Source organism: Hydra vulgaris, chromosome 13 (genome assembly GCF_038396675.1).
Source record: "Hydra vulgaris chromosome 13, alternate assembly HydraT2T_AEP".
NCBI classification, from domain to species: domain Eukaryota; kingdom Metazoa; phylum Cnidaria; class Hydrozoa; order Anthoathecata; family Hydridae; genus Hydra; species Hydra vulgaris.
The window spans coordinates 21,049,568-21,070,000 of NC_088932.1; the positions used below are offsets into that span (position 1 = coordinate 21,049,568).

Genomic DNA, 20,433 nt, shown 5'->3' on the forward strand with positions numbered 1-20,433 from the left:
TAAGGAAAAAGAAAAAAATAATTATTCCAATATATATTTCACTCAAAAAATTTTATGCAAGTTTATGGCAGTTAATTATGCAGTTATAATGCAATTGTCAATTATTTTATTGTTAAATATATGTCATAAAAATATGTCAAAATATGTCGATAGAAAATATGTCTGACATATTTTACGTCAGCAGAAAATAATCCAGACATAAAGTTATTCAGACATAAAAAGAAAGGAATAAGAAAACGAAGCTTCGTTTGGACATATTTCAAAAAAAACTAAAAGAATCAATCAAAATGCAGCATATGTTATAAGATTCTACCTTACAATAGTTCGACCAGTTCAATGCAATCCCATTTATCAATTGATCATTGCATTAATTCAAGAATATCTAAAAAATCAACAATTTTACTCAACGATGACGATATATCCGATTTTGAGATCGGTTATGAAAATAGTTTTGAAGAGACTGGTCATAAAAAATTAAACAAGTTACTGGTGAACTTTATTGTTGTTACTGATCTGCCGATTTCGATAGTACGTCATCAAGATTTTGTAAATTTAGTTAGTGAGTTAAACAAAAGCGACAAAATGCCATGCATAAATACGTTGAGCAAGAAATTAATTCCATCAATTACGGACAATCTAAGATCAATTTTAATGCTAGAATTGAAGGGATGTCATTTCATTACAATCACTTGTGATGTTTGGTCATCATTGAGTAAAAATAACTATCTCGGTGTGACTTGTCATTTTATTGACAAAAATATGATTCTGGCTGACCGAAACCTGGATCTTAGTTTTATATCTGAAGTGAAAACAGCTGAATATTTATTTAATACGTTAAACAAAATCTTCAGTGAATGGTCAATCAGTAATAAGATTTTTGCACTAGTTACTGACTCAGGTGCAAACATTTTCTCTGCAGTAAATAAATTTGATGATAATGTTCTTAAGATTCCATGTGCTGGTCATCTTTGAATCTTATGGTTAACGATCTTCTAAACACGAGAAATATAAAAGTAAAAAAATTAAAAAATGGTTCAAAGCGTTACGAAGTAAAAGATTAAGACGGTAATGGAAAATTAACTAATAAAGAAATTACAAAAAGTTAAGTTAAAGAAATTGAAAAAATTGATTACAATGATAAACTTGAAAAAAATTGAAAACAATAATAAACTTGAAAAAGAAATAAATGATTACAGTCTGCAATACTTTCAGAGCTACGAAAATAGTGCCATCGAATTTTTCCAAGCTAATCAAAAATTGTTCCCGGTTTTGACACTTCAAACTTCAATTACCCTGTCTGAAAAAAACACCAGTATTCAATCATTGAGCTGCCGCCAAGGCAGACGCTAGTAGGTGTCACGTGGTGGGGTGCAATTTAAATTTTCGCAAAGTAAAAAATAAGGTCCTTGTTTTTTGAAATTCGACGACTGACTGGTCTAAAAGATCTACATTTGCCGGCTTATTTAAAAGGGTAAATTTTTTCGACGAAATGCACAAAAAATGCATTGAAAGAGAAGGGGTGTGAATAATTTTAAATTTAAGTAATCTTTCCCCGTCACTGAATGATTTAAAATTTGTAACTAAAGAGACTAATTTCATATCTTGCAACAGTAGGACTTACTGTTAAGATAGTGCCTCTTTTTAACAAATCTTGTTGTCCAACGAACTAATTATAAATTTGTTTTTTGTTTTTTTTCCCTAATTCTTTAAGAAACTGGTTAAGTTTTTTAGACGTTTTGAAACATGGTGCCTCCGTAAATTATATTCTTTGCACACTAAAACAGATTCATTACATACTAAACATACTGGCACCAATTTGGCAACATTAAATTTACCAAAATAGTATTATTTTGCCATATGTACATACATCTCTATATATAACATATATATAAATATATATATATATATATATATATATATATATATAATATATATATATATATATATTTATATATATATTTATAATAAAACGTCTTAGTCAAGGTTTACACATGCATGAATTACCCATAGCTTAGAAATTATGCCTCCTTCCCCCTTCCTTCACAACAAAGTTTCATTATGGTCACTAAGCTATTTCTGAACAAAAAAAAGAAATAAAAAATAAAAAGTCTTTACACTACTGGTATACGCGTGTGTTGGTATACGCGCGTGCTATACTTGCCCCTAATTATCATAGAATTACCCTATACGATATACGTGAAAAAAAAATCCTTTCCCGATGCCCCACCACAAAGATTGCCCACATACATCAAAGTATTACCTGATGTTTTACCCAGAAGTGCCCTCAAACAGGCAATGAATTTGAATACGCTAACTATCTCAAAATTTATGTTAAATCAACATGAATTGACTGTTCCTTGAGAAAGTAAATAATATAGCTTACATTTTACTTTCTTACAAAGTGATATATGAAATTTCAAAGAAAAAAGTTATTTTTATTTGTAAATGTAAATAACAAGTTTTTTCAAATTACTTTTATGTAAGCTGTTTTTGGTAATTAGTTAGTTTTAAAAAAAAAACGAATTACTTTTAAATGGAAGTAAATTATATATTTTTATGAGTTATGTAAAGTAATTTACGCATAAAAGTAATTCGCGTTTTTACATCAAAATAAGTAAAAGTGCCATCCCTTTTCGTAGACAGCGAAATGACGATTGGGAGACTCTGGCGCAAACTTTAGGCGTCAAATATAAGTCAGCATAGAATTGGGTCGGCAACGGATATTTAAATTTTATTGGAAAAGGTGGTTTTAAACCAAAAAAATTGCCTATGATCAAATTGAAAAAACACTAACATGGATTGAAAGTAACTGTCAGTTGACATTGGTGGCCATTAAAAAAAGGATATTAAGACAATTTTATATTAGCGTCAGCACAACCACAATTGCCAATTACCTCGAAGGCAGACTATTTTCATTTAAAAAAGTACACAAGGAGCCTACTACAATGAATAGTAATGAAAACAAACAAAAAAGAGCTGAATATGTTAGGAACATTAACGAACACATCACAAGTGGTCATCAGATAGTTTGGTTGGATGAAACAAATTTTGAACTTTTTTGTCGAAAAGCGTAAGGACGTGTCAAACAGGGGAAAAGAGCAATAATGAAAATACCTTCTTCAAAAGGTGCACACATACATTTGACTGCAGCTATATCAACAACAAATTTTGTCTTGATGGAAACTCGCAGAGGATCATTTAAAGCAGATTTTTGTAACGAGTGGATGTTGGCTTTGTTTAACCAGTGGGTTACATCCGGGAATCGTTTAGAGGATTTGGTCGTCGTAACAAACAATGCTCCATGTCCCTCTCGTTTGGAAAGGGTGTTTGAAAATTCACCGGCTCAGTTGTTACGATTAGGACCCTACAGCCCAATGTTAAACCCAGTGGAAGCTATCTGGTCCAAAATAAAAATAAACGTTAAAAATGTTATACGCATTCCACCTGTATTCGGTACTGGGATTATGGAACAACGATTGCAGTATTAAGAAAGAATTGTAACTGTGGCAAAAAATACAATAATGGAAGGTGATTATAGACGCGTTGTACAACATACGATCACGCATTATGCAACGATTTTAAATATTGAAGACGTCCAAGTTGGTGCTTAACTGAATATTGCAATGATTTTAAATGAAGTTGTTCAAATTTATATTTTAAACTTTTTTGTAAACAAATTACACAGGCCTGCAAAATGAGAGTCATAACTTCCTCTCTGGAATTTGATAGCTGATTCTAGGGTATTTTGGTGCGCTGATTACGAATATATACTTAGTTTTTCTCTATCACCTCCAGATTTTTCAAAAAAGGCACAGATAGAAGATAGCAAAAAAACAGAAGATTTCACATAAAAAAATATATATTTAAAACAGAACATTATTTTTAACTTAAAAAACTACTAAAATATAATAACAACTTAACACTAGTCTAAATAACATTTAAATTTCATTTGTGGAACCTGGTCCTTTTCTCCTGGAAGCTTCGGTTGTGCGATTTTCGCTTAAATTTCCGGTTTGGATCGTCGCGCTTCAATAACCAACAATAGTCCGCCATCATGTTGGTATTCCATCTTCCTTGATACCGGACTTCAAGCTCTTTCAAATCTTTGTGAAATCTTTCGCCTTGTTCTTCGCTAACGGCTCCTAGATTTTCTGGGAAGTAATCAATATGAGAATTTAGGAAATGAAGTTTAATGCTCATATTACAACCCATTACACCCAAATTGGAAATCATTTTGGCCACTATTTCTTTATAGTCGGAGCTTTAATTGTTCCTCAAAATTTTGTCACCACTTCCTTAAATGACTGCCATGCTTGCAACTCGATATCATTAAGTTTTTCATCAAACTTATCATCCGACATTAATTTCCTAATATCAGGGCCGACGAAAATTCCTTCTTTTATCTTAGCTTCTGATAAAGATGGAAAAACTGAATGCAGATATTTGAAGCCTTCTCCCTCTTTATTTAAAGCCTCCACAAATTGCTTCATTATACCCAATTTGATGTGCAATGCTGGCAGTAAAACTTTTTCTCTGGGAACCAAACTCTGTTTAAGTACGTTTTTGAATCCTGGGGTTAGTTCAGTTCTTGGAGTCCATTCCTTTTTGGTTCAATGATGTTGTTTATCCCGGCTATCCCACTCGCAAAGAAAGCACGGGTATTTTGTATAACCACCTTGTTGGCCTGGTAGCATGCTTATGATTTTCAAATCTCCACACAACATCCAACCGTGTTGCTCATAAGCTATATTAGTCAAAAGCTTTTCCAAATTTTCATAACATTCCTTTAAACGGACAGAATGTGCAACAGGTAACGAGGCATATGTATTCCCATTATGCAGAAGAACTGCTTTCAAACTTCTTTTTGAGGAGTCAATAAACAATCTCCACTCGTTAGGATCGTATTCTATGTCGTACATTTTCGTCAAGCCTGGAATATCTTTACAGAACACTAAATCTTCATCTTCAGCGAAGAATGGAAGAAAATCTTTTTCTCTGTGACGGTACCATGAAAATGAAGTACCAGGTGCCAGCATATTTCTTTCTTTTAATCGTGATCCGAGGAGTTCCGCTGCATCTTTGGGAAGATTCAAATCTCTTGTCAAGTCGTTTAAATGTGACTGTGAAAAGAGCTGACAAGCGTCAGAATCTCCATGAAATTCAGGATCAGATTGGTGTACATCCTCTTCCTCTATATCACAGTCAGAATTTTCAATTTGTAGAGCTGGAACCGGAGGCTGCACCATTTTTGAATCGCCAAATATTGCAGGCGTAACTGATGACACGTTTGGATAGTTTATGTCCCTTTTATTTTTTGAATTGTATCCAGTTATGTCACAACAACAAAAGTAGCAATCTTTAACATGGTCGTTAGGCTCTCTCCAAAGCACAGGCGAAACGATTTTGAAGCTATTTTTCTGTCCTTTTGACCACTTGCGAAGTTCTAATAAACAAGTCGTACAAATTTTATGAGGTGCCCAAGTTTTGTCTTGGTTACTTAAAACGAGTCCAAAATAACTTTTATAAATACTTTTTACAAAGTCTGTAATACTGTTTCGTTGTTTTATCACCATAAGTTTCCCGCAAATATAACAGAAACAATTAGGAGAGTTTAAACAACTTCGCGATGCCATTTTAAAGTTTATGTTGCAAGATGCGCACTTCAACTGTTAAATTTCTAAATCAGTGCGGGTACTTATACAAAAATCCTTTGGTTTATCTTAATTACACCCTTTTCTAATAATATTCACAACAATTAGTTAATATTACCAAATCATTATGTAATAATGAGCTCATTACTAAATTAAGCCAAAATGACCCGTTTTTGACATGTTTAATGCGAATTACTAATACTTATTATGTAGTCATTAACAAATTACTAATTGGCGTTAATTTCTATGTTCCCTTACACTAATTATATGAAATAAAAATTGAGCTGAAGTAAACTAATAATGTTTTAGACATTTCAAAAGGTAGGCGCTCAAACATTTTAAAGCAAAATCTTAAATATTCCATATCAAAAAATCCTGACGTGATGGATTTTTTTAATTATTTTTCTCGTAATCAGCACATCAGAAACTATAAAAAACCTTACTCAGATTTTAAAGAGGAAAACCATTGCAGGCCTGTGAAATCTAATTAAAAATTTAATTTGTTTTTGTCAAAAACAAATTAAATTTTTAATTAGATTTATTCAAATCACGGAGTCAAAATATTAATTAATTAAAAAAACAAATTATTAAGCATTTTGTAAATTATAATAATTTTTAATTTGGAAAATAATGTAATATTTAAGTCTCGTTCTACTTCTCGCGAGAATTTTCTATTTCTCGTTTCTCATGAGAAGTCCCATTTCTCACGAGAAACGAGAACGAGACGAGATCTCGCTCATGGTTAGCAATCAGAGAATCCATGACTGTTTCATATCTTGATATATCATTATTTTCCAACTTTTTCTCATTTTTTTGTTCAAGAATAATTTTTGTGAGCTCTGGGAAATGTTTTTTTCCCAGAGCTCACAAAAACATCTTTGAGAAAAACAAGTTTTTTTTTGAGTGCCTGAATCTGTTGCCACATTTCACAGTTTTACCTTGCAATGAACTATTTAGCATGTTATGCTTTGCCATCAGATTGCAGAGGAATGCAGCATCTCTACAAAATTCTGGATTAGAAAACTCACAGATCTCCTTTTGACTTGTAAAAAACTCCTTAATTTGTTTTCGAAGCTCAAGCAATTTTTGCAGTACTAACCCTTGTGACAGTCAACGAACTTTGAAATAGTAAGGAAGATCCACAGAATATGTTTGTTCATCAGATTGCAGAAGGTTTCGAAACTGTCAATGGCGTGAAGAATTTGCCCTTATATAATTTACAATCCCTATAACTTTTTTTAATGTGTCATCCAATGTAGCAGCTTTTGCACAAAGACTTTGCTGATGGAAAATACAATGAAATGTAATCAGACAATCTGGATCAGGCAATTCTTTTTTCAGGAAAGCAATAAACCCTTCATTTTTTCCACGCATAGAAAGAGCTCCATCAGAATAAATGCTGACTAGATTTTTCAACTGAAGTTGAGACTGACAAATTTTTTCTTTGGAAGCAGCAAATATATCACAGCCTCGTGTTTTTCCTTTTAGTGTTGCTAAAGCAAACAACTCTTTATAACTTTTGAAGTCTGCAGTTATAACCCAAATAAATAGCGGAAGTTGGGCAGAATCAGTCACATCAGTGGACTCATCTAAAGCAATTGAATAATATGCGTCCTCCATTTGACATATTGAGATTAATTGCTCAGAACTATTTGTAACAAGCTTATGTAGACGGTCCGTAATTGTTTGCCGAAAAAGCGGAAGCTGCTTATACTTATCCACTTTATCTGGATCCATACATGACACTGCTTCAATGAGGCAAGCCTTCAAGGTTTCAATATCACTATATGGTTTTCCTCCTTTGCCAAGAATGAGAGCAATTTTATATGTTGCTTCAGTTGCTCTATTTCCATGTTCTTGAACAATTGAAAATGTCTGCTGTTGTTTGCTCTCTTGAGACTTCAGTTTTGCTAATGCATTTTTTCGAGCTTCTCCCTCTAATTTTGCATACTTATGATCCTTATGAATGTTTTCATAATGTCTCTTTGCTGTAGCATTCTTCAAAGTAGCAATTGTGAGGTCACACAACAAGCAAAGCATTTTATCCTTGGTTGGAATCATGAAGTAATTTAATTTTAAATAAAATTCTCCCATTCTTCATTAAAAGACCGATTTTCCTCTTGTTCAGTTCTTGCTTTTTTAGGGAGAACTGACACTTTGACACTAGTTGAAAAATTAGACAAATAGAAAACCATGATATACATTATAATACAAAAACGTACAGTCAATTGATTTCTACTGTCACAAAAAAAAAATCCATACGGTGTTTTTATTTATTCATTTTGTTTTGTTTTGTTGTTATTTCTGTCAATCAATTACTACTGTACCAGCTTTGCCAAGTTAAAAAATTTTTTCCCTTAATTAACATTAGCATTCATACACTTTACTATAACTAAAATGTAAAAATAAAGTAATTATTTAAATTTCATTATTTTCTCTAAAATATTTTTTTTTTAATTTAAGTTCTTAATTTTACATTTCGGGGCCGCACAAAGAGTGTCTGGGGGCCGCAGGTTTCCCACCCCTGATTTAGGGTGTATCTAGTATTTAGGGTGTGTAATATATAATAAAATGGCTAAATGTATGGTTCTTAATGTTCAGAAAAATCTTAAACTGCTGTTAAGTTTGAATACTGGGAGGCCAACCGGAACAGAAGGCCTGAAATATTTGAAGTGGAGAGAACGTGATAAATTTAAAAATCGTATCAATTTTTTTTTCTTTTGCTGAAAACTTTTTCTGCGTTTATTTTTTGTTTATTCAATAGTTTTTCTTTCAAATGTACAATTCAAATATACAAAACTTTTTCTTTTTTTGCGCTCCTGCTCTTGCGGAAGAAAGGCAGGTTATTTAGTACCGAGAAATTTTTACAAAAAAATGGATATTACGATAAAAAACATCGAAAAAATGATTTCAAGCTTGAGGAACATAAAAAAAGTATTCTCAAAGAAACGAAACGTTTATTAAAAGACCAAGAAAAATCATTTAAAAAATCCATAGATTTAGAAAATCGATCGAGAAGAATAGATGGACTACAAGAAACACCAGGCGAAAGTTGGGAAGACTGCGAAAAAGCTGTTAAAAGAAATTTTCTAAGCAAAACTGATCGAGCTCATCGTATTGGACAATTCAAAGACTACAAACCAAGAACATTAGTCTTAAAACTTTTAAACTTCAAGGCAAAAACAAAATTCTCAATGCTGTAAAGTATCTTGAAGGAACTGGCCTACACATAAATAAAGACTTTGCTCAAGAAACAATATATCATCGAAGAATGCTATGGGAAGAAGTTAAAAAACTAAGAAGCGAAGGTAAATACGCTATTTTAAAATACGATAAAACATTTACATGAGATTTTAAAAAATAGCGCTACACACTTCTGTTCTACCAAGTTAACGCGTTCTAAATTTAACTTTCTCAAAATAACAGCAATAAAAAAATAAAATAATAGATTTTGAAATAATGCATTTAATTAGGGGAGTCCAAAATTAACTTTTTTTTAGATTTTTTGTAGTTTAACCACTTTTTCTTAATTTACTTTTTATGTTGATTTCGAATTTTACAATGTTTTTACTTTATTATTTATATTTAGCCTTCTACTTCAATTTTAATAAAAGTGATTATTTTGACAAAACAATTTACTGTTAAATTAAATGAAATCATTATTATTTTCAAATATAAGCGATGTAAAACACATGGTAAATATTTTTATTTTATTTTATTAATAAAACATGTAATCCCTATACCTAGTTATAAATAACACAAAAAATTAAACATTGCACATCATCAAGATGTCTAATATTAATAATAATTTGTTTCCACCTCTATTGAAAGTGCGAAATAACTTTATGGAAGTCATCGTTGGTGATTGTGGATTGCAGTGATGACTCTCCAAGTAGAACCTTCAAATTAGTAGCATATTCTTCTAAGAATATGCTACTAATTTGAAGGTTAAGACGGCGCTTTTTTGTGTTTTTATCAAAAATCATGATTTTAAATAGAGTTGATTTCCGCGGCAATGACCTACTTGTATCTCTAAAATAAATTACGTCATTCTTCAATCGTTTTTGGCATTTTATCAGATCTTGCTCTTTTTCAATATATTCACTGACATCTGATCCACTAGTAAATGGGTTGCCTTGTAGTTTTAAACAAGTCAAAATAGAATTTCTCTTGGACGCCTGATGTAAAGCTTGTTGTTTTTAGTTAAGTCGCTTTGTCTCAGTTGAATCTGTCACTGGTTCCAACTGTATTCTATACTTTCAATATTTCTAACAATAGGACATATTTTCCGAAATAATTCTAAATTATTTGAATCTTTATTTCTTAAATGGTTTGAATATTTAAGAACATTACCACGTGAAACTGTTGAAAGTGACGGTTTTTTTCGAAGTCGATTGCTGTGAGTTCCACACTTACGCTTAAGTTCAATATTATTTGTAACTGTTTTATCGACTCCAACAACTTGATTAAAAATGTAATACTCATAAGGTAATCGATCATTGTTTCTTTCTCCAAACCCATAATGCTTTCCTCTTTGGTGCTGAAGAACTATAGTGAAACTTTGCCGAACTATATTTGCAAGAATAATGCAATCATCAAAGTTCTTTGATACGTATTTTCGAACTACATCAACAACTTCTAAGCCATAATCTTTTTTTTTAAATTTCGCTTACATTAAAATGTGACAGAGCAATTATATGCCGTATATATAGTATTACAATTAAAAAAATTCTAATATTAGCATAGTTAAAATAAAAAAAACACTTACATATATAAATATAAGCATATATACACTTACACATGTATAGATGCGCACATATATAAACTGCTAACAATTAAACATAAGCTAGGATCTGAAAGAAGATCACAAGATCTTGTCGTCAAAACCTTATAAAATGCAAGCAAGCAAAATAAAGACAAGTATAACATACAATAAAATAAAGTAAAAATTAAAATAAAAAAGTTATAAAATTCAAGTTAAGTAACAATTTTCAAAATATTAGAAGTATCTGAATATATTATCAAGTGAAAAAAGTACATTTTTTTAGATTGAGCTTGAAAAGATAAAAGGAAGTTGGTTGATCGAATATCCGCAGAACAATATTATTCCATAGATGGGGACCACGAGAAGCAATGCAAAATTGATTAAATTTTGTGTGGCAAAACGGCTCATTTAAAAAAATTTATGCTTCTCATATCTTATTTGTTGTAAGGTTTGAGTTTGAAAATATTATTAAAAGTGGTAGGGAATAAATTATTTCTACATAAGTATACAAAACATAAAACTTTAAAAACACTGAGTTCAAATTAATTTAATAACCTCATTTCAGTAAAAATAGGTTAAGTATGTGTAAAACGATCAGCATAGTTAATTATGCGGATCGCATGTTTTTGGCGACAATAAAGAAGTTTTAATATACTTATTACAGTACTCCCCCAAGCATTGTTAGCATAATTTATGTAACTGTGGATAAAAGATTACTAAAGTTGGCTTAAGAAATTTTTGTTAAGGAAGTTACGAGCTTTATATAGAATCCCAATGTTTGTTGAAATTTTAATAGATACATAATTAATGTGTTGATTCCAGGAGATGTTTTTATCAAGATAAACGCCTAAAAATTTTGTAACGGAATCATTTTTTATTTCAATTTCGTCTATGCAAAGTTGCGGCAAGTTTGTTGGTAAAAATTGCTTTTTTGCATCGAATGGAAAAGAGTCCATTTGGTTTTATTAATATTTAAAGTTAGCTTATTACATTTAAACCAATTTGATATATGTTTTAATTCTTTATTCATAGTGGTAAAGAGTTCATAAATATTACTGCTTGAGAGGAATAGATTAGTATCATCTGCGTATATGATACTTATTAGGTTAGAGGCATTATTCAAATCATTTTTATATATAAAAAAAAGCAGAGGTCCGAGGATTAAACCTTGAGGAATACCACATACGATATCAAGATAATTATTTTGATAACCGTCTTTACTAATAACAAAATGTTTTTACATTTTGTTAAGTAGCTTCTAAACCATTTTAAAGCAGTACCTTTAATTCCGTAATATTTAAGTTTATGTAGTAAAATATAATGATCTACTGTATCGAAAGCTTTTGATAGGTCAATGAAGATACCTAACAAGTACTGTGATTTCATGCACAAACTGGATTATTGCATGTTCTGTTGATTACCTTTTTTAAAGCCGAATTGTTTGTTATATAGTAAGTTATTTTTGTTGAAATGTTTATAAATTCTGTTAGACATTATTCTTTCTAAAATTTTTGAAAATACCGAAAGGACAGAGATTGGACGATAGTTGCTAATATTTGATCTGTCACCCTCTTTAAAGATAGGAGTAACTTTAGCAACTTTTAATTGGTCTGGGAATATTCCTAGATTAATAGAAGCTTTAAAAACTTTAAAAAGAACATGTTTTAATATACCGAGACAGTCTATAATTACATTTCCATTAATTTCATCTGCTCCTGCTGCTTTGTTTCTTTTCAAAGAATTCAAAGCTACATCAAATTCCTCAAAAGATAATTCTGAGGTTAACTCATCAGAACAAATGCAATTATCCATAGGTACGAGGAAATCATTAAAGGACGCCGTCGTATTTGGAATCTTATTTGATAGGGAAGGACCTATCCCAATAAAAAATTTATTAAATTTATGGGATATGGCTCTTGGGTCATATAAACTTATGTTATCAACTTTTATATCTGCGGCAGAAAACCTAAGCATGATTTTTGTTTTTCAGTAATTTCTTTCATAATTTGCCATGCGCGTTTCAAGTCGTTTTTACATTTATTAATTAGTTCTGAGTAGTAATTTCTTTTTAGGCTTTTACGTATTTTTTCATATAGATATTTTTAATTTTTATATATTTTTTCGCTAACAGTTGTTTTTGTTTATAGATATTTAATATATAACTTCTGTTTAATTCTCTTTAATGAGATTTTCAAAAAGTCTCTTTGATACTCCTGGAACACATAGCTCTTTAAATTCAAAGAACTGTTCATTTATGACATCATTAGATAAGCTTGCATACATCTTGCTAAAGAATATTTGCAGTTTAGAATGCGTGGCTTAACCTTTAGTTTTACAGAAAAATGGTAAAATAACTTGCATTCCAAAAACTGCTACCACGACTAAAGTAACTATAATGTAATCAAAGTTCATAGAATCTCGGACTAAACAAGCAAGTTTATTTGTGATATATTCATGTTGGTCTAAAAACTCCTTAAAGTCATCCCAGTGAAAGCAAACTATTGAAGAACATTTCGAAAGACATTCAAATCGAACATCTTTTAATTCAAAAAGGAAAATATCTTTGTTTTTACGCTGCATAAAAGTTTTAAATTCTTTACAATAATTCTATGATTTTTGAATAAAACTCGGACCAAACAAGTTTAGTACCCATGATAGAAACGTTAAGGATAACGTTTCCGTACTTTTGTTAATAGATATATCTAACAGAAAGCCTTTGAAAAGGATATCCATATTCATTTCATTTTCAATTTGGGTTAGAACTTTTTCAAGAGCTCTGTCAAAACCTAAAGCTGTATGTGAAGTGCAAAACAGTTGACCAGCAGGAATTTCTTCATCGAGTGTATCAGCTGTGATTCTAGATATTCCTATATTATGAACAGTACTGTCAGTCATATGAACATCTACCTTCTGGTATAGTTCTTCTGAGGCGTATTTTGAGGCTTCCTGTAACATTTCGAATGTTGCTTTTATTCCATCTGCAATATTTGCTGTAGTTTCTGAAGCAATTGCTAATGTAGGCAAAGAAAAATAATATTCTCGGTTAATATATAAACCAAAAGGTGCAAAGGTCCCAACATGCTTTCGAGTGGTAGAGTCAGTTGCGTGAGTTATTATATCGCCACTCTTTTTAGCTTGAGTAACTCTGTTTGCAATCAAGCCAAGAGAATACGCGTGCATCTGTTTTAGTTTTTTACGTATGGCACTGCGTGTTAGGAGTGTGTTAGAATCAATAAATGTGTTCTCAATAACCTTTAAAATTATTTTTATCATACTTAGATATACGGTCAGTTTCATCGGGAATTTTTCATTTTGTTTTAAAAGTTCGATTGCCGATTACTTTTTAGTGCAATTTGGATTTCCCTTATCGAGAATCCTTCTCCATCTAACTCTGCACATGCATGGTAGATATCACTTATAACTAAGTTTTTTGATTGTCGCACATTAGGTGGAACATAAGTATTGTGAGAACTATCTTCAAATATTAATTTTGATTTTGATCTCGTCATGTATGGCAGTTTTGGTTCACTTACATCAACAAACATAACTCTCTTTTTTATAATTGGTTCAGTGTCTTTTTCAAAGAACTGATATTCATTTTTTGTTAATTCTTTTTCAAAAAATTCATCTTCATCTTCAAATTCACTTAACTCGCTATTATCATTATCAACGTACATTGTCTGATAAACTGCTGTTTCATTTCTTATCTTTTTCTCCATTTTTCTTTTGTCATTAATAACTTTTTGATGGAAAGTTTTATCAACATTTTGACATGTAAAATTCCTGTTACCGCGTATGTTTTCTAGATACGAGTAGTCTTCAGCATTCATTGAAATACCGAAGAACTTCTCTATTTTTCACGACGTTCTGGATTAAAGCAGAAAATGTCAAAAAGTTTTATAAGAGATTCGTTTATAGAAATACATCTACTTAAAAAACTATCACCTTGCTTGTTTTTGTCAACACCATTTAAGTAGCGATATTTGTTGATTTCAATTTGCAGACGTTTTAAAATGGCCTGATATGATATTGCGTAGATATTACGCTCTGTCCAATGAATTTCTACCAACATTGCAACTCTTCGACAAGCACTTTCAAAAGATAATTTATTGTTGACTTCGATAAAGAAAAGTGCAAGAATATCTCTGAGTAAAGGCAACTTTGTATGATAAAATTCATCAACTACAGGGAGACTTTCTAAAGGAGTTTGTTTATTTTGATTTAAAGCTATTTTATTATTACGTCTTGTTACAATTTTTTTCATTTTAATTGATATCTAAGTTTAGTTAACAATAATAAAAGCAAAGTATTCTCTTCCAAAGTAAAACAAAAGCTATTTTTTAAGTTTATATAAATTTTACGTTTTAACAAAAAAAGTTTTATTACATTTTTTTTAAAATGTTACTATTAAGCCACTGTCATGTATGAAATATATATTAATTAATTCCCGTAAAAAATTTTTTTTCAAAATCTTGAAATTTTTTGGGAAATAAAATTTTTGCTATTTTCACAGTGGAGTTACTTAAGATCCGAAAATAAAAATTTTCAGATCGTTTAAAAGTTTTGATATTGAAAAATTTACTGTAAACAACAGCGCTTTATGGTTGATAAAAAAATTATCTATCAAATTTGATAAATATTAAATAAATATTTGATAGATATTAACTAATACGTAAACTGATTGTTATTAAGTGTATACACAGTATGTAAACACTTAAAAAAAATTATTTTGCATATTATGTATTGCATGTTACGCATTCGTTATGTTTTTTTTTAACTAACGTGCAGCTGTTACGTATTAAATAACATTAATAGTTGTATCATGCTTTTAATTGGATAAATAAAGTTATTATTTGCTTATACCATGTTTTAGGACTTTTGGATGTTTGGGCTGGTAACTAATTAATAATTAGTCTAATAACTCAATAATACATTATGAGTTGTATATATAATGGTTTTATGTGGAATCATAACATTACTGTTTGTATATAACATGTTTAAATTTCCAAAATATATTTTACTTAAATAAATATAAACTAAATGAAAGATTCTCACTTTACTTTTTAATTAAATGATTAACTCATATTGTGATATCAACATGAGCTCAAAAAAGCTTAGAAGACTTACAAAGGCTTTAGTAAAAAGAATATTTAGTCGAAAAGATTGAGTAGAAAACCATATAATTTACACGTGAGCGATTCGCCAACTTACAAACAGCTCATTTAATATGGTTACAAGTTTGAGAAAGATTTATTTTACGGGCAGAAATTAACTTTTGACTTAAAAATTGACGTGACAAAAATCAGTTTTTTTAACCTTTAATAAATGATAACCCATTGAAAAATAAAATTTCCAGAACATTTCAAGCAGTGTCCATATACCCATTATAAATTGGTTACAAAAGAACTGGAAATGTTGTTTGATCTGTTTGTTTGTCAGTGTGATATTCCAATTAGTAATAATTGTAAAAATAGGTGAATACAATTTAAAACAATTTTTTTGAATGTTAAGTGATAAGAATTTTATATGTGTAGTTAGAAATCCAGTACCCTATCTAAACCTCCTGGAAACCCCCGCCCTCCCCAGCACCATCACCTTCAAAGGTTTGCAGAAACGTTTACAACAAATTTTTAAAAATCATTTTAATTTGATAGCAAAACAATAAACATTTAGGCAAGCTTGATGTCGAGAAAAGTGAGTGTGCAATGAAAGAGTTTGTCTCTGTGAGAAAAGTAATACATGGAAATTTTTTTTCTAGTATCATTATGCATTTACAAATACACTTCACAAAAATGGTAGATTAAGTAAAAGAAAAGAGCATTATTTGCTTATCTCTAATCATTTGAACGAGACTTTATATTTCATCAACTTGTCACTTTAAGTTAAAACACTTTCAATTTTATAATACCTTACTTGTTTTAGGCCCCTATTATGGTAAGAGAATGTTTAAAGGACAAATGATGAAAGATAGGACAAAAATGAAGTTGGAATTTAGGTAGTGCGGACCAAGAAGTGGCAACAAGGGTTGTAAAATTGTTTATTAGAGAGAAAAAAGAGGCTACTGTAAGGCAAATTAGACAGAGAAATCTTAAAACAACATCAGAAGTTGATTCAGATAAAATTTTTAGTGTTGAATCCTTAACTTTAGATACAGCTGGAAGTGACTAGTTTGAAAAGCAAAGAGTTAATGAAAAATAGTACTATGATATGAAGTTACTAATGCTAAAGAATCCATTAATTAATGCGGTAGTAAGGTAGTGGTAGAGCGCTTGCCTCATAAGCGAGAAGTTCCAAGTTCAATCCACACCACGTCCCTGGTAGTACCGCGCTCAACTTGTTCCTCTACGCAGCGGCCTTGTTCTTCAAAATTCGTTATTTTGGAGTTATAGAGTTGAGAGAGGGTTGTAACCACATCTACGCCTTCATGGCTTTGAGGAGGTGAATTGAAATCTAAAAAAAAATTGACTGTGTAGTAACAGAATATAGGGTAATTTGTGAAAAAACTAGAGTGGCTAATTCAATTGATACTATGCACTGTCAAGAAGTTTTACATTAAAAGTAATTGGTGTAGATAGAAAAAAAGACAAAAATTCATTAGCTTATGAAATGAACAAATAAATTTTTGAAAATACAAGACAATGAAATACAAGAATAATGGAGTGTCAAACTGTGTCAAACCTGCCTTGTGTCAAACCACAAAATATAAACATCGTCTAACTTTTACTTATGAAAGTAATCCTTTTTCTGGTCTAAAATAATACAGTTCATCAACAAACAGGAGATAACAGAGTTCAAAATAATGTATTGGTAAATCTTCAGGGTAACTTTGACTGATGCTGTGAAGAAAACTTTCTTTATGCTATGCTACTAGATAATGAAGTTGTAATTGATTGAGATCTCAATCAAATCATACAAATTAGGTATCCAGGAAAATTGATTCAAATTTCAAGCTTAAAATCAAAGCTGTTAGGTATTTTTTAAAAAAAGATTTCATTAAAAAAATTTTTTTTTAAACAAAAACCGTTAAAGTTGCTGGGTTAAATAAATATGTACCTGCGTATGCCAAAACACCCCAATCAGAACCAGGGAGAACAGTTGTTAAATAAGTGTGTTTATTTTTTTTACCAGTGAAAAAAAAAACCTTGTTCTCTCACATTTGCAAACTAAGGTACATTTTGCTGGCTAGTTCTAATGAAATTAATTGTTTAGGGTAGAGGTGTATCATACACCTTTTTTTTTACAACCCTGGCCCCAGCGATTTTCAAATACAGCCAATTTTAAAGAGATTTCTGTGAAAATTTGACAGGAAAACTTGAAAATTGCTTCATAACTAAGTATTTTAGAAAATGCTTAACTCCTTAAAATTTGAGAAAAAACACAAATATATGAAAAGTTCAAAGTAATTTCCCAAAATGATTATAACTCCAAATTGTCTAATTTTATGAATTTATGTCTATATATATGGGTCACATTAATCTCAAAGTGAGCCAATGTGTTTCAAAAAAAAAAGTGTGTTTAGACAGTGGCTTTGTAACTATTATTCATTTTAATTCAAATTTATCCAATCAAAATTGAAATTGCATAAATTTTAACATAAAGTTGCGTAACTTTATGTTAAATAAAAGTTTATACGCAAAATAATCAATGCAAAGATTTTTCTTTTTTATTTATTATTAATATTTTTTTGTATCTTTAAAAATGTTTAAATAGAAGTAGAAGGCCAACCACAAAAAAATAGAAAAAACTGAATTGTTTTTCAAACTTTTCTAAAAAAATTAATAAAGAATAACTGGTTAAACAAAAAATATAGAATTTTGGACCCCCCTAAATTTAATGTCTTAGAAACTGCGAATAATATTCTCAATGACGCTGATACGCAAATTTTTGATGAATAATTTTAAATGAATAATTTTTATTCTCGATATTTTGAAAAAGAAACTTTTAAAACTGAAATTATTTTTATAAACTTGAAGCTTATAAAAATAATTTTACGGTAATTCACATAAATATAAGAAGCATAAATAAAAATTTTGACAAACTTAAACATTTTCTAATTGATTGCAATTATTTATTCAGTATGATTTGCCTAACAGAAACTTGGTGTCCTGATGAATCAATCCAAAATAACTCTAACTTTCAAATTCCCAATTATAAATTATTATCTTCTGAAAGGAAAGCATACAAAAAAGGAGGAGAGATCGCAACTTATGTTCGGAATGATCAAGTGATAAAAGTGAGAAAAGATCACTCCATTTCTAATCCCGATAGTAAGGTCTTTACAATAGAGATCATCAACTCCATGTTTAAAAATATTATAGTCTCTATTTGTTATAGACCACCTGAAGGTAATATTAAAAAGTGTTCTAATATTCTAGAAGAAATTTGTCTCAAAATCAACAAAGAGCAAAAAAAGTTGTTCTGTATCAGACTTAAACATAGGTTGTTTAAAATACAAAGAGTATTCGATTACTAAATTATTTTTTGATAACATGTTTCAACATTGTATTTTACCAATTATTAGTAAACCCACACGGTTTACTAATAATTGGTAAAATATATATATAGATAACATACTAACAAACTCATTTCTAGATACCTCCTTAAAAACAGGAATAAAAAAAATTGATATAACAGATCCATTTCCAATTTACTTTACAATAAAACATGGTACAAAAATAAATAATAAATCGAAAAAAAAATTTATAAAATAAAAATAAATAAAAACTCTATTCAATGTTTTAAAGACACACTATCGGCAGTAGATTGGGTTAAAATGTATCAAGAATGTAACCTTGGGAATACAAACTCTGTAAATAATACTTTCACAGATATTTTTCACAGATATTTTCAGATTTATCACTTTACAGAATTATCAAGATATTTTTCTAAAACACTATAATAATCATTTTCCAAACAAAGAAAAAGAAATCAAAGTAAAACATTTGTACTGTCCATGGATCACCAGCGGAATTAAAAAATCTTCAAAAACAAAATAAAAACTATATGTTAAGTATTTAAAAAACAGAATTGAAGATAACCTATCTACTTATAAACAATATAAAAATCTTTACAAAAAAATCAGAAAATATTCTAAAAAAGTTTATTATTCTAAATTACTTCAAAAAACAAATGGAGATACCAAAAAAACATGGAAAATCATGAAAGAAATAATTGAAAAAATATATAAAAACAAACAGCTATATATAAAAAATATATAAAAACAAAAAGCAGATAGAATTATTATAAATGAAACAGAACACAACTCTATTACCGAACAATTCAACAATTTCTTCGCAAATATTGGCCCTAAAATCTAGCATTTATAAATTATTTATTATCTTACATTTTATTATATCCAATATAAAATGAACAACCATTATATTATATCCAATATAAAATGAACTACATGTTTCTAGTTTCACAAAATATAACAATTATATTTTGTGAAACTAGAAACATGTAAAACGAAAATACAAAAAAAATTACTAGTACAAGCGGTTTCTTGATGACAAGACCATCTGATCTTCTGCAAGTTTCCCGCGTTCTTATAATATTAATAATACCCTGTGGTTATATTATTTGTATTCTATAAAATTTTGAGATTTTTATTTTTTTTCTCTGACCATTATATATTTTATAAACATTGTAAATTTGTATCAGTTATAAAGAATCACAACATTGTAAAGATAAAAGAACAAAAAAAAAAAAAAAAAAAATTATATATATGTATATACTCATTTTTAAAATTTACTCAGATGCTTTTAACCTTTTGGCCTCCCGGGGGAAAACGGCACTGTTGAGGTCTCATTCAAGTTTAGCGTTTTGTAAGCAAGTGTTCCATAGCAAAAGTAAAATCATAAAATATTCAAATAAGTTTTTTTTTGAACAGTATTTTGTTGCACAAAGTTTTTCAAGCCTGAGGTCAAAATGTATAAATTAAGTAGTTTCAGATTATTGAACGTTGTGTTTTCTCTTTAATTTGATGTCATAGAAATTCAAATAAAAGAAATCGTTATG

The 20,433-nt window shown here is 29.7% G+C and overlaps 1 protein-coding gene across 1 annotated transcript; it reads right to left on the minus strand.

Moving 5' to 3' along the window:
- Positions 1-6,836: 6,836 nt before the first annotated feature.
- Positions 6,837-7,691, minus strand: LOC136089727 (protein FAM200C-like). The gene has a single exon (XM_065815798.1). It carries the CDS (start codon positions 7,689-7,691, stop codon positions 6,837-6,839), a length of 855 nt encoding a protein of 284 aa, XP_065671870.1.
- Between the last annotated feature and the right edge of the window lie 12,742 nt (positions 7,692-20,433).

Excerpts from the sequence above, each read along its gene's own strand:
- LOC136089727 (XM_065815798.1), bottom strand. The coding sequence starts at position 7,691 with ATGCTTTGCTTGTTGTGTGACCTCACAATTGCTACTTTGAAGAATGCT.